Source organism: Dendroctonus ponderosae, unplaced genomic scaffold, assembly GCF_020466585.1.
Source record: "Dendroctonus ponderosae isolate FM_Combo_2020 unplaced genomic scaffold, Dpon_F_20191213v2 Dpon_F_20191213_4, whole genome shotgun sequence".
Classification (NCBI taxonomy): domain Eukaryota; kingdom Metazoa; phylum Arthropoda; class Insecta; order Coleoptera; family Curculionidae; genus Dendroctonus; species Dendroctonus ponderosae.
In genome coordinates this window covers 10,835,042-10,846,545 of record NW_026018611.1, presented here as the reverse complement: position 1 = coordinate 10,846,545, position 11,504 = coordinate 10,835,042, and the positions used below count along the sequence as shown (strand labels likewise).

Below are 11,504 nucleotides of genomic sequence, written 5' to 3'. Positions count from 1 at the left end.
ATTAGCCCGGACACAATGTATACCCTTTATTCCTTTATATCTTAGCTCATTTGAAGAAAGCTTTATGATTTTCGCAATACAAAACTATTTTTCTGCACATCAATTTCTAAATTTTATTTCGAATCAATAGCCCATTACGTTATTTGTCTCCAAAATTGCCATGAAGTGTTGAAACTATTTAATGTGCCCGCACAGCATAATATTGGCAATATTTATCTGTACAAAATCAAATATTTTTTTACAGTTTCAATTAGCGTGGTTCTAAACACCCTTTTGAATTGTTATTTGATTGTTTGTTACCCAATTATAAATAGATTTGATAAAAAATGACTCAGAAAAATATTGCTGCGTTATTTCGAAAACGAAAATTTATATCATTCGAAGAACATTTTTTAAGCATCTTACTTATGTGGTGTGGTCTTAAGGCACTAACTCGATCTCTTTATCTCCCACAAAACTGCTCTCACTGATGAGTAATATGCATAATAGTAAAATTTCGCATTACTAAACTTGGAGTATTATAAATAAGTATTATAAAAACATTAATAATAATATTACTGTGCGACATCGCGCGTTGTAAGAATTCTTTGTAGAAATAAGGGCATATTTATATTCTACGTACGTTTACCGCCTTGGTGATAAAATGTTTTTTGGTGACAATTATTAAGATTGGCGGAATTGCTCAATTTAAAATCTTCCACCTAACTTGACATGGCCGACTAATTGCTACTAAAAAATCATCCGTAATTTTATTTGCGCACTTAAAAAAATATACTAAAGTATACAGAAATTATTATTTCATTTAAAACAATTTTACGATTTAAACGATTTGGAACATGTCAATTAGCGGTAATTATTTTGTTTAATGGAGAAACTGTTACTGATTTATTGAGGAAGGCGAAAGTGTTTGAATTTCTGCAAGCAGTGCTAGAAACTATTTATTATGACTGAAGACTCGAACATATGGTATTTTCAGTATGTTGCAAATGTTTAGTATCCTGTGGAACACAGTTGCTGCCCAACAAAACTTAAACTTAATAGTAAAATATTAAGAGACTTGGGTTATTATTAATTAAAATTTAGCTAAATTCCAGGTCATTATTAAAATTTGTAAGCATCGATTTAAAAAATAACTTATTATAAAATATTATTTGAAAAAAAAAAAAGGTTTTAGTTCACTAATTCTTCGTGACTATTCTCTGCAAAAATTTTAAATTGATATTCTTTAATATCAGCATTATTAGGTATTTAAGACTACATCACTAAATGAAACACTAACAAAGGTATAATAGACTACTGAATTATTACTTTTGTGGCACACATGTCTTTCTACGAGTTACAACGAAACTACTGGAGAATTTTAAGTTTTGAACTGGAAAAACCTTACAGTACAAAATTGATTGCTAATAGTGTTACAAAGTTATTCAAAATAAACCAAAACTTACTCCAACCTTTGATACCCTGGATTTCGAACACAATGGTCCAAATTGAAAATTAATTTACTAGTCTCGTATTTATTTTACGGTTTCGCTTACTTTTTCGCAACACCCTGTATATTTAGTATAAGAAACCGATAAATATTTACATATACAAGGGAAAAAAACGATTGGGTCGATAGGATTTTTCACTAATGATCTGGATTGCTTATATATGAAACTGATTTTTGGAGAATTTACCAACTTAAGTTATATTTCTTTTACGTTTTAGATACGTATTAAATATTTTTCGAACGTTGTCAGTGCGATAAAATGCTTTTATTCTCTGCACGGACATTAAATTAAATAAACTTTCTAGTCACCCTATAGAAGTCCTAGATGTTATTAATAATAAATTGTACATCTCCGCCAATTAAATAATTCCAGTAATTAAAAATTAAAAGTCATTACAATCTGAACTATAAAATGAGGGTACTAAAATTGTGTTATAGCATGCTGATCTGTGGTTGTAGTAGACCGTGGATCAAAATGAAAATTATTGTGTATTTAGTCAGTTTGGTTTTTGCTGTCACAAGCACAGAATCCAAGAAAGTTGGTAGGCGCAAATTGGATTCTCTCTAGCTGCAGTTCAAGCAGTTTCTAATAATTTGAATTTGAGTTTATATTGTTTTGATGAACCAATCAAAAATGTATTTTTTAGAATATACGATAATTCATATTTTCTTGCAGCTAGCTACATATCGCCATGTAAAAAGGCAGACCCTAATTTCAGCGAATGTGCCGTGAAACAAGCCAATGATGCTGTTCCACATTTAATTGATGGTAAGCGATACTTTGTTAATTTGAACTGGAGCTGGTTATAACTAGGATATTATGTTTATATTTATTACATTATGTTTTAATATGTTAAATATGCATCTGGAAAAATTGGGATAAAAATATACACGCTACATAATTTTGTAAGATAAGAAAAATAAAATTTAATGCAAAAACTTTAAAAATTTTAGATGCGCTACAAAATTTTCAAAATACAAGATAAACTGAAGAGTGGAAACTGCTGTTCAAATTGGCAATAAAGAATGTACTTTAATTTTCTACCAGAAAATAATATTTTCCTTCTAAACTTAAAAAAAAATATTTTGTATTTTTTGCAAATATTTTTTTATGTGAATATACTCACAAAAGATGTTGTGGTTAATTAGTGACCGTGATGATAATCAGTAAAAGACGCCTATTTAGGGGTGTGTGTTTTTCAGCCAATGAAATGTCGACCCATTAAAAATAGTGTTTTATTTTGCCCATCTATTGATCGAAAAACCCACAGACTTAAATAGGGGTCTTTTACTGATACTCACAAACATTTAACCTGCATTTCTTTAATATTGTGCCAAGAAATATTAAAGTGTCAATGAATTTCAATGCTGTACGTCCTTCCTAAATAATTGGAACCGATTTAGGTTATTCGCAATGTAAATTCACTGAAAGACATTGCTGATAACTACAATGCAACACAAATTAATGTCCATCTTTTCCGGTTAAATAATGAAAAATTTGCTAGTTGAGGCTTATGATTATGCTCTTAATTAATTGAATCAATTTAATTGTTTTTAAGTTAGTAGCATGATTTGATAACTACAAATAATTTTTATTCCATTTTGAGCGGTTTTGTTCTTCCAGCCGTTATACATTTTTAACGCTCTATTTCCTATGCACGCATTTTTTGTAAATAAAACATCGTTTTGTAAAACCCCCCAATGAAGTATTAATTCATGGCTTGAGGAATATGGCCAAGCCCTTTTTTCGAGTTCCGTTTGAACGAATTTTTTTTATCGAAAATGGATAATAAAGAAGTCTGAAACATTGTTAATATCTTATATCTCTACTAATTTGGTAACACATTTTTCGGGTGTTCCAGATATAATTTTTCAAATAGAAATTTATTATATAAATGTTTCATAATGTCGTTAAATAACTATGTACCTTCATACAAACTTTAAGCGGGAACGTTTTTATTACGAAAAAACAAAGCAAAATCAACATTGAAGAGACATATATACTTGCAACATAAAAGTATTTGCGGATGATACCGTGACTTATATTTCTTATAAAAAGGCAAAAACTTGTAAATTTTGTGCGTGTGTAATCCTGTGCTAATTTGCTATTAAAAGTACACTTTTAGGTGTAATACCATTAAAATTTTTAATTGGGAAATGTACAGGAGCCTACTCTAACTTAAACAAACTGTGATAGTTTCATGTATTCCAGCATGAGTTGGAAGCACATTTATTGTTTTGGATTTGTCCAAATATAGTTTTTTCAATAACTCCTTATTGCTTACTGGCGGCTTTTTTATGTCCTAATAAATTAGATTACGGACATAATTTATACTGAAACATTTGAATCCAGTTCTGATAACGCTGAGGGAAAAATGCTATGAATTTACTGTCGTTTTCGATATTTTCAACAAAACGTTAAGCCACGAGAATCTCCGTTCATATTTTCTTTATGTTTTCAGGAGATAAAGAGCACAAGATTCCCAAACTCGATCCTTTAAAATTGTCGAAACTCGAATTGAACAGTGGCGCAAACCTAAAGCTCACATTGACTGATCTAACTATTGTTGGACTCAACACTTTCCATGCAACAAAAATTGAGTATGCATACTTTTTTACGTACAAACATAGATAACTAAATAACTGAAACCAATCCCGATTTAACTCAGTTACTCTTACTGTTTTTTACATCAAGTGAAATGCTTGTATTAATATGCAATTTTTATTAGGCTTCATGATAACTACGTTCTACTTGAACATACACTTTCTAAGATCGTTTTGACGGGTAAATATACTATTTCTGGGCAAATTATGGTTTTGCCAATAACGGGCAGTGGGCCAATCGAGATAAGTTTCTGTGAGTACATGTAATAGTTTTCATTATAATAAATGTATACTAAAAAGTAGCCCTTCTCGCTTTACATTGCGGCGTAAAAAAGCGGGGCAATTGATCTACACTTTCTTACTTTTTGCAACTTTCCAGTCGATCTTCAGTTTTTCGATAAATATTTCTATGAACTTTACAAAAAACCTGATGGTAAACAATACCCAAAGCGAACGGGACTCGAGATTAATGTTACCGCTCGGGATGCGAAATTTCATTTGGACAATTTATTCAATGGAAATAAACAATTGGGTAAGTTTCACACATATTGAAATAAAATAAGTTTCAATACAAAAAAAATCAATTTTTAGGCGACAATATGAACAAGTTGTTAAACGAAAATCCCCAAGAAGTTTTACGTGACCTCGGATTTTCCATTGCTAAAGAAGTAGCCGGTCTGATGGTGGGTTCAGTAGTCGATGCTATAGTAACTGATGTACCCTTTGATGAATTATTTTTACCATAAAAACATTTATGCTAATTGTTCATAGTATTGCAAATACAATCTGGTAGATAACATATTTATATATGTCTCTGTTATTCATAAGAATACATAAGTTGGAAGATATATTAGTAAATATTAACACTTGTTAACAGTTTAGTTTTATTTATTATTCAGAAGCATTTTAGAACATAAACTTACTTAATCATTGAGGCGCCAAACTCCAAAAGATACTAATGCTTTGCTAATGCTAACTTTGTTAGCAGTTAGAAGTTAGAAAGCAGAACAGAATCGAAGATGTGCAAACAGTTTTTAAACAACAATTCCTAATACATCATATATACGCAGATCATCAGCAAATTAAAAGTTTGTTCTTAAAGGAATATAGCCAAGTTTGCAATCGTCTAGTGTAAAAACAAGAAAATTCCAAGATGGATTTTGATGTCAGTTGCTGTGGATTTGTACCTACGTTTCATGGCTCATGTTTTTATTAAGCTATGCGCGTAGCATTCGCATTGGCCAAGTCGTAAATTATTGAGTGTCTTGGTACAAAACTTACAAAACTTTTTCTTTTGTAGAAGCACTCAATTTATTTTTCGGTTTTGACTAAACATTAACATTTTTAACCGTAATATGATGCTTTTGGCAAAATCTTGTAGCATTTATAGTTTTTGTGTGTAACAAAGTTTGCCTGTTTCTGCTACGAACTACAAATACTGCAAGAAACATTACATTCTCAAAAGCATAAATATCTCGAGAAAGGATTAATGTATCCACACAAAAAATTGAGGTGATTCCAGCTACCAAGTAAAAAATTCTGATTCTGATTCTGATTCTTTTGTTAGTAGAAAGTCACATTTTTTCGATATAGCAAAAATTTTTTCATAAGATAATTTTAATCAAATCTTCTGTTGAGCCAGTCCCATTTTGGTCATATGCTTACGGTATATTTAAACTTCTCAAGAGTTTCGACGAATTTTCAAACTGGATAATTTCTCATTGCTTCAAGCGATTTGCTTTCTGTATAAGGCGTTATTTCGTGCAATTCTCTTCCGGTGAGTGCGTGTTTTATCAACAAAAATTGTGATTAAGATAAAGTTTCTACAATGCAAAATGAATGAAAGCTTCACATGCTTTCAGGTGAACAAAAAACGTTTTTTTTGTATTTTATCACCACAGGCATAAGGGTAAACCTGGTATCTCAATTATAACTTTTTGGTATTGCAGTGATATTTTTTTTCTCTTCAACCTATTGTCAAAGTTTAGGGTTCATGTTGAAGCTAAAATTTCATAGTCGACCTGAGAAAATAATAATTCAATATCCCGGCTTGCTTGATAATTAAACTGTCAATTAAATTTTTGAACATGAGTTCTAGATATCGCTGCTAAGACCAAAACGTAGATTTTTAGACCACCCTGTAAATAGAAGACATTTCCCGAAAAATTCAAAAACCGTTTAGAGCTATTTGCAGTATGTACAAACTTTTGGTTGATACCCAAAAAACCTTTCTTGTACAAGTAAGAGCATGTCGAGCATTCCCAAATTTCACATTTCCTCTTTTTTTCCTCTGACTAACAAAAAACTAATGCCGTTCAATAACGCTTCAAACAGAAACCAAATCGCTCTCGGCAATCAGAATTTATCCAGCTCCAAACTTAGAGCAAGTTTATTGGTGTAACGTTCATTTTGCTGAACAGTTTATTACAAATAATACAGCTACAGTATGCAAAAGACGCAAAAACAAATTTCACTAATTTAATTATTGATGAATTTGCACGATTTATAAAAAAACTTTCCCTTCCATAGTTTCCAAGCCCATTAATGGGATGTCAAGTCTTAGTTTGTGCCTCTGCCGAACAAAACATGAGAATGTTAGGGGTGGTGACAAAAATACTTTTTTGATTTCTTAACTCTAAAAACATTTTCTAAATAAAAAAAATTAAACGAAGTGTTAAATATACTTTTTCAGCAGTTATAGAATACATTATATATAAGGTCCCCCAAGGATAACAGCAAGCTTTTGGTACAAGAAGTACCAGTTTCTATAATCCAAGTTTCATTTGTTCATTAAAAATATATATTGTTCAACATATAACATTGTGGCTATAACATATATAACATTTTAAGCTTGAAAATTAATAGTACTTTTACTGCGCGAATATGGACGAATCGAATTTGAATTAATTCCACATTACAGACTACTGAAAGTCCATAATTTAGCGAGGTAACACATGTGAAATAGCCTTTATCCAGTCAAATATTTAACTGCCTTCCGTCATTTCGGCAAGTTTATATTTCCTACAATCCAGGGCTTACGCGTTTAAAGCTATATTTATTTTGGAAACCTTTGAAAATTTTAAACGTCAATCGATGGAAATCTCTTTGACTAAAACAGAAGCTAGTAAAAACAATTAATTTCATTTATAAACTGTATGTGCAGGGTGCGTCAGAAAACTGTTCCATTGCTCATTGGAAGATTCATCACGTAAACTTATTTTTCTTGTTATCAACGCACGTTTGGCTTTAATGGGTTTCTGAGCTAGAAGATTTAATGAATTATTTTTATGAATGCGTTCGAAAATAATCTGAGGGATTTTTCTGCAAGCAGCACTCGATTTCTATCTCTTTTATGAAATCAGTTGAGTTTTATTCTCTCATCTATTAATTCAATCGTGGTATTGCAAAATAATATTCCTATTTTCATTTTAATTGTTAAATTATTAGATGCGGTTTATTCAAACTTTAGTATAATGTTTAGTGTATTTAGTATTTTGGCGGGCTCTTAATTCTAAACGTTTAACACGCAGAGTTTGAGAGAAGCAGCGGTAAAAACTTTATCATGCCAGTATTTCCAAATGAGGAGCACTCAGAAAAGTGCAGATAAATCATCCATCAGACGTTCAAGAAAAACTGGAATTTTATAATCTATAAATAGAAATTCTGGAACCGGAAGTTAGAAGTTTGTCTCCCGAAGAACTCTTGCAGGTAAGGATGTAGTTCTGCTGCGATTTGAAGATGCAAAATAGGAGATATATACGCATTGTCAGCAAATAATCTTAAAACGGAAGCAATTAAAACCATTTCACTACACACGTGTCCAGGAACTGTTAACGAGAGCTAGTGGTCTAAAGAAGAATTGTAGAGAGCATCCGTTGATGTTTTTAGAGCTTTCGGCAACACCCAATTCTATTTAGACTCAGCAGATTTCAGCTTCTGATTCTCTGTGGAATTTTTAACAATTCCGTCATTTGATATTCGTGTTTGTTATTTTGCTCCACTAAGATTTTATTTTTGAAATTTTATTTACTCTTATACTCTTAAACATATTATTTGAAATCATTCAATAGAACTTTTATTTTAAATTTGAAATGTCCACATTTTACTATTTTTACACTTTAATTCATAGCAATGAATTAACAGCAAGTTTATTAGACCTTCTTAAATGATCTTCCCCTGCATGAGTTCTTTTCGACAAATAGCGAACTGAATTAAAGGTTATTTGATTTACTTCTAATATTTAGTAAGTAATACAGGGACTAGCCGAAGATAAATGAGCACATTCGGATGCAGGGCCGACAAATTAGAAATATTATGAAGTCAAAGAAAAAGACCAGTACATCAATGGCAAGAAATAAGTAGCCAATTTAGATATGGCAGGCGAGAAAGTTCAATAAAAGAATATTCACGGTCTGGTATAAAAATGCTAATTAAAATAAAATACAGTAAATAGAACACAAGAAAGAAGAATAAAACAATACAGGGATTGACCGACCTCAACAGATATGTCTTTAGCCTATTTGAGTTTAGTCATGCAAGAAAAAGAAGAACAAATACAATTTTATTTTCAAATATAGGGACTGATACGTATAACCCCTAATATCATGCAGCAGTTACTAAAATTAATAGAACGTGTTTAAATTTGCTCAGTTTAAGTTCTGCTGAGAAACTAGTTATATAAATTGCATGTCGTTCGACGCCTGATTGATGAATATCAGAAAATGTTTTACAACCTAATAATATATACATTAATAGATCTAAAGGTAACAAAGAGGACGTATGTAAGTAATTAACACTAACAAAATCAATTACCTACTGAAAACTACACGTTTTAGAAACACATGTTATCCTTAATATTACGTTCATCATTAACAACATCGAAATAGATGTCATGTGAGAATATATTTTATAAAATACAAATTGAGCTTCATTTAGAGATTCCATTTTTTAGGAAGACTAATTGACGATTTTGAAAAAATAATGAAACATATATTTTGATCAACGCTTGAAAATAATTTTTCACACAATTTTGAAATGAGCAAAAAAGGCCATGAGTTGACACAATACATTAGTTTATGAGGTAATTTAGTATGGAAATTTATATTTTAAAGATTATGTGATCACATTTAACTACATTATTGCAACAGTTTATCTAATTGTACAAAGCCCGAGTTTAGAAATAATTGAAACATTAGAATGGAAATAAACGATAATAAATTCAGTAAAAGCACAGCTTAATTAGTTTAAAATTATAGCGACACATTTTAACGAGAAGCGAATAGCAATTGAAAAGTACTCTTTAAGTGCAGTTCGTACTGTCCTAATTGTTAAGTGTCATGGAAAAAGACGGAAATACTGTGAAAGACATTTGGACATTTAGTTATTCAGGAAATAAATGGTCTCATAAATTATTGGCCAATTATCAGTACAAACTTTTGCGATTCGAAAACTCGGTTAATAAAAAGCAGAATTGTGGTATTTGAAATTATGGGCAGTGATGAACACGTCAGCAGAGCCAATTAATGTAAATTTATATATAATTAGCAGTTTGAATCGATTTGATGTAGTTTGATCTAGAATATCATTTGTTAGCGACATGTATTACTTCAGGAGTGCTTTAATAATTTTTGGAATATGCTGGCAACTTACGGAGTCGAAGAATTTACGTAAGTTACTAAACTTTACTTAATTACATGTTAATAAAGGTTTAGATTATCTCCACAGGCTTGGTAAAACAACCTCTCGGGTTAAATGTTTAAATTAAAAACAAATGATCTGCTATATGCACTAGTCACAGTAAAAAATGTAATTTTTGACAATATAGTTTATATTATTATAGATTTATAAGATTAAGATGACGGTTTAATTTTTAACTGATCAATAAAATAATTAGCACTAAGCATGTGTTTTGCAGCTATCTATATAAAACCTTGTAAGAGGGCGACTGTAGCGAAGGACGATTGCGCTTTAGAAAGTGCTAAAATTGCAATCCCACAATTGATTAAAGGTAAAATATTTTCATTAACTGATTAGTATTTTTGAAATGCTTTGAGAAACGCGTTGTAATTTAACTTAATTATGTGAGTAAACTGACGAGACATCAAGCTGATAGTGCTCTAAATTTAGGATGTCATTTTATTTTTAATTTTTACCTCCAGGAGATAGTGAATATAAAATTCCCCCACTGAGCCCAGTAAAAATACCTAGACTTGAATTGAATAGTGGTCCAAATTTGAAAATGACATTGAACGATGTTTCTCTATTAGGATTGGACACGATTAACGTACTTAAAATGGAGTAGGTAAAATATATTTTTCCCAACAGTTGCCTCATTTATTCATTCCTCTTTAGAGTTGATCCTTCTAAGAAAACCGTCACTTCAAAATTTTCAAACTTGCAGTTCACCTTGATTGGACAATACGAAATTTCTGGTCAGATTCTCGTCTTACCAATAACCGGATCCGGACCAGCTAACATAACACTGAGTAAGTTCGGAGGGTAAAATGGCTTTCTCTTGATGTCCATTTTTCCAATTTGTTTGATCCTAATTTTCCATTGCTTCCAGTTGATACTGAATTCGATTATGTCTTTGGTTACGAATTGATAAAAAAGGATGACGGAAAAGAATATGCCTCTGTAACTACAAGCGAGTCGGACTTTATTGCGAAAACAGCCCAGTTTCATTTGGGAAATTTATTTAATGGAAACAAGGCTTTAGGTAAGAGTTTGTTAGTGGTGAAAGGAAACCTTGAAAATGTTGTTAAAATAGTAACTTGACGTAAAATTTTCAGGTGATAGTATGAATCAAGTTTTGAATGATAATCCGCAAGAAGTACTGCGGGATATTGGGTATCCGTTAGCACAGGAAGTGATTCGTAATGTGGCTTTTGCTACTGTATCGTCGATATTATCTACTGTGCCTTATGATGCCTTGATTCCAGTATAATCCAATTAGATCAACAAGTTTGCTTTTTCTTGCTTGAAGAAAACAAGAATTCTTCAATTTGCAATTTTTAATACATTATATTTATTTTTAAAAAGAATAGCAGTTTTAATAATTTTGATATTCATTAAATTATTGCGGCAAGCTGATTTCAGTAGACATGCAAAATTGCATTTTATTGAATATAAAATGAAATAATAAACGGAAATAATTTACATCTACTGAAGTACTTAGAGTCGACAATACACGTACCCTGCCTAGTTTAAATCAAAGTCCATGTCTATTTATTCACTGTAGTCTTGAAAATATGGATTTGAAAACTAGACTTTTGTTAATATTGGAAGTGAATGTAAAAAAAATTGAAGAATTCGGTTTTAGACACAAAACCAACCGATGCAATGCCGTCGATACAACAGTTTTTCGATTAAATTGCAGATAACATTCAATTTAAGGAAATAATTCGTGAAT

General features: G+C 30.9%; 1 protein-coding gene across 1 annotated transcript; it reads left to right on the top strand.

The window, feature by feature from the left end:
- Positions 1-1,886: 1,886 nt before the first annotated feature.
- On the top strand, positions 1,887-11,136 carry LOC109542147. The gene is made up of 13 exons (XM_019911226.2): positions 1,887-2,031; positions 2,166-2,258; positions 3,952-4,090; positions 4,219-4,346; positions 4,473-4,625; positions 4,685-4,837; positions 6,959-7,040; positions 9,671-9,759; positions 10,008-10,100; positions 10,252-10,390; positions 10,445-10,578; positions 10,659-10,811; positions 10,885-11,136. Exons 1-13 carry the CDS (start codon positions 1,902-1,904, stop codon positions 11,037-11,039), a joined length of 1,641 nt encoding a protein of 546 aa, XP_019766785.2. The 5' UTR covers positions 1,887-1,901; the 3' UTR covers positions 11,040-11,136.
- The last annotated feature ends 368 nt before the right edge of the window (positions 11,137-11,504 follow it).

Coding starts and splice junctions, on each gene's coding strand:
- LOC109542147 (XM_019911226.2), top strand. CDS start 1,902: ATGAGGGTACTAAAATTGTGTTATAGCATGCTGATCTGTGGTTGTAGT. Junction 7,041..9,670: donor AAAGTCCATAATTTAGCGAG/GTAACACATGTG, acceptor AGTTTGATCTAG/AATATCATTTGTTAGCGACA. Junction 10,812..10,884: donor TAATGGAAACAAGGCTTTAG/GTAAGAGTTTGT, acceptor TAAAATTTTCAG/GTGATAGTATGAATCAAGTT.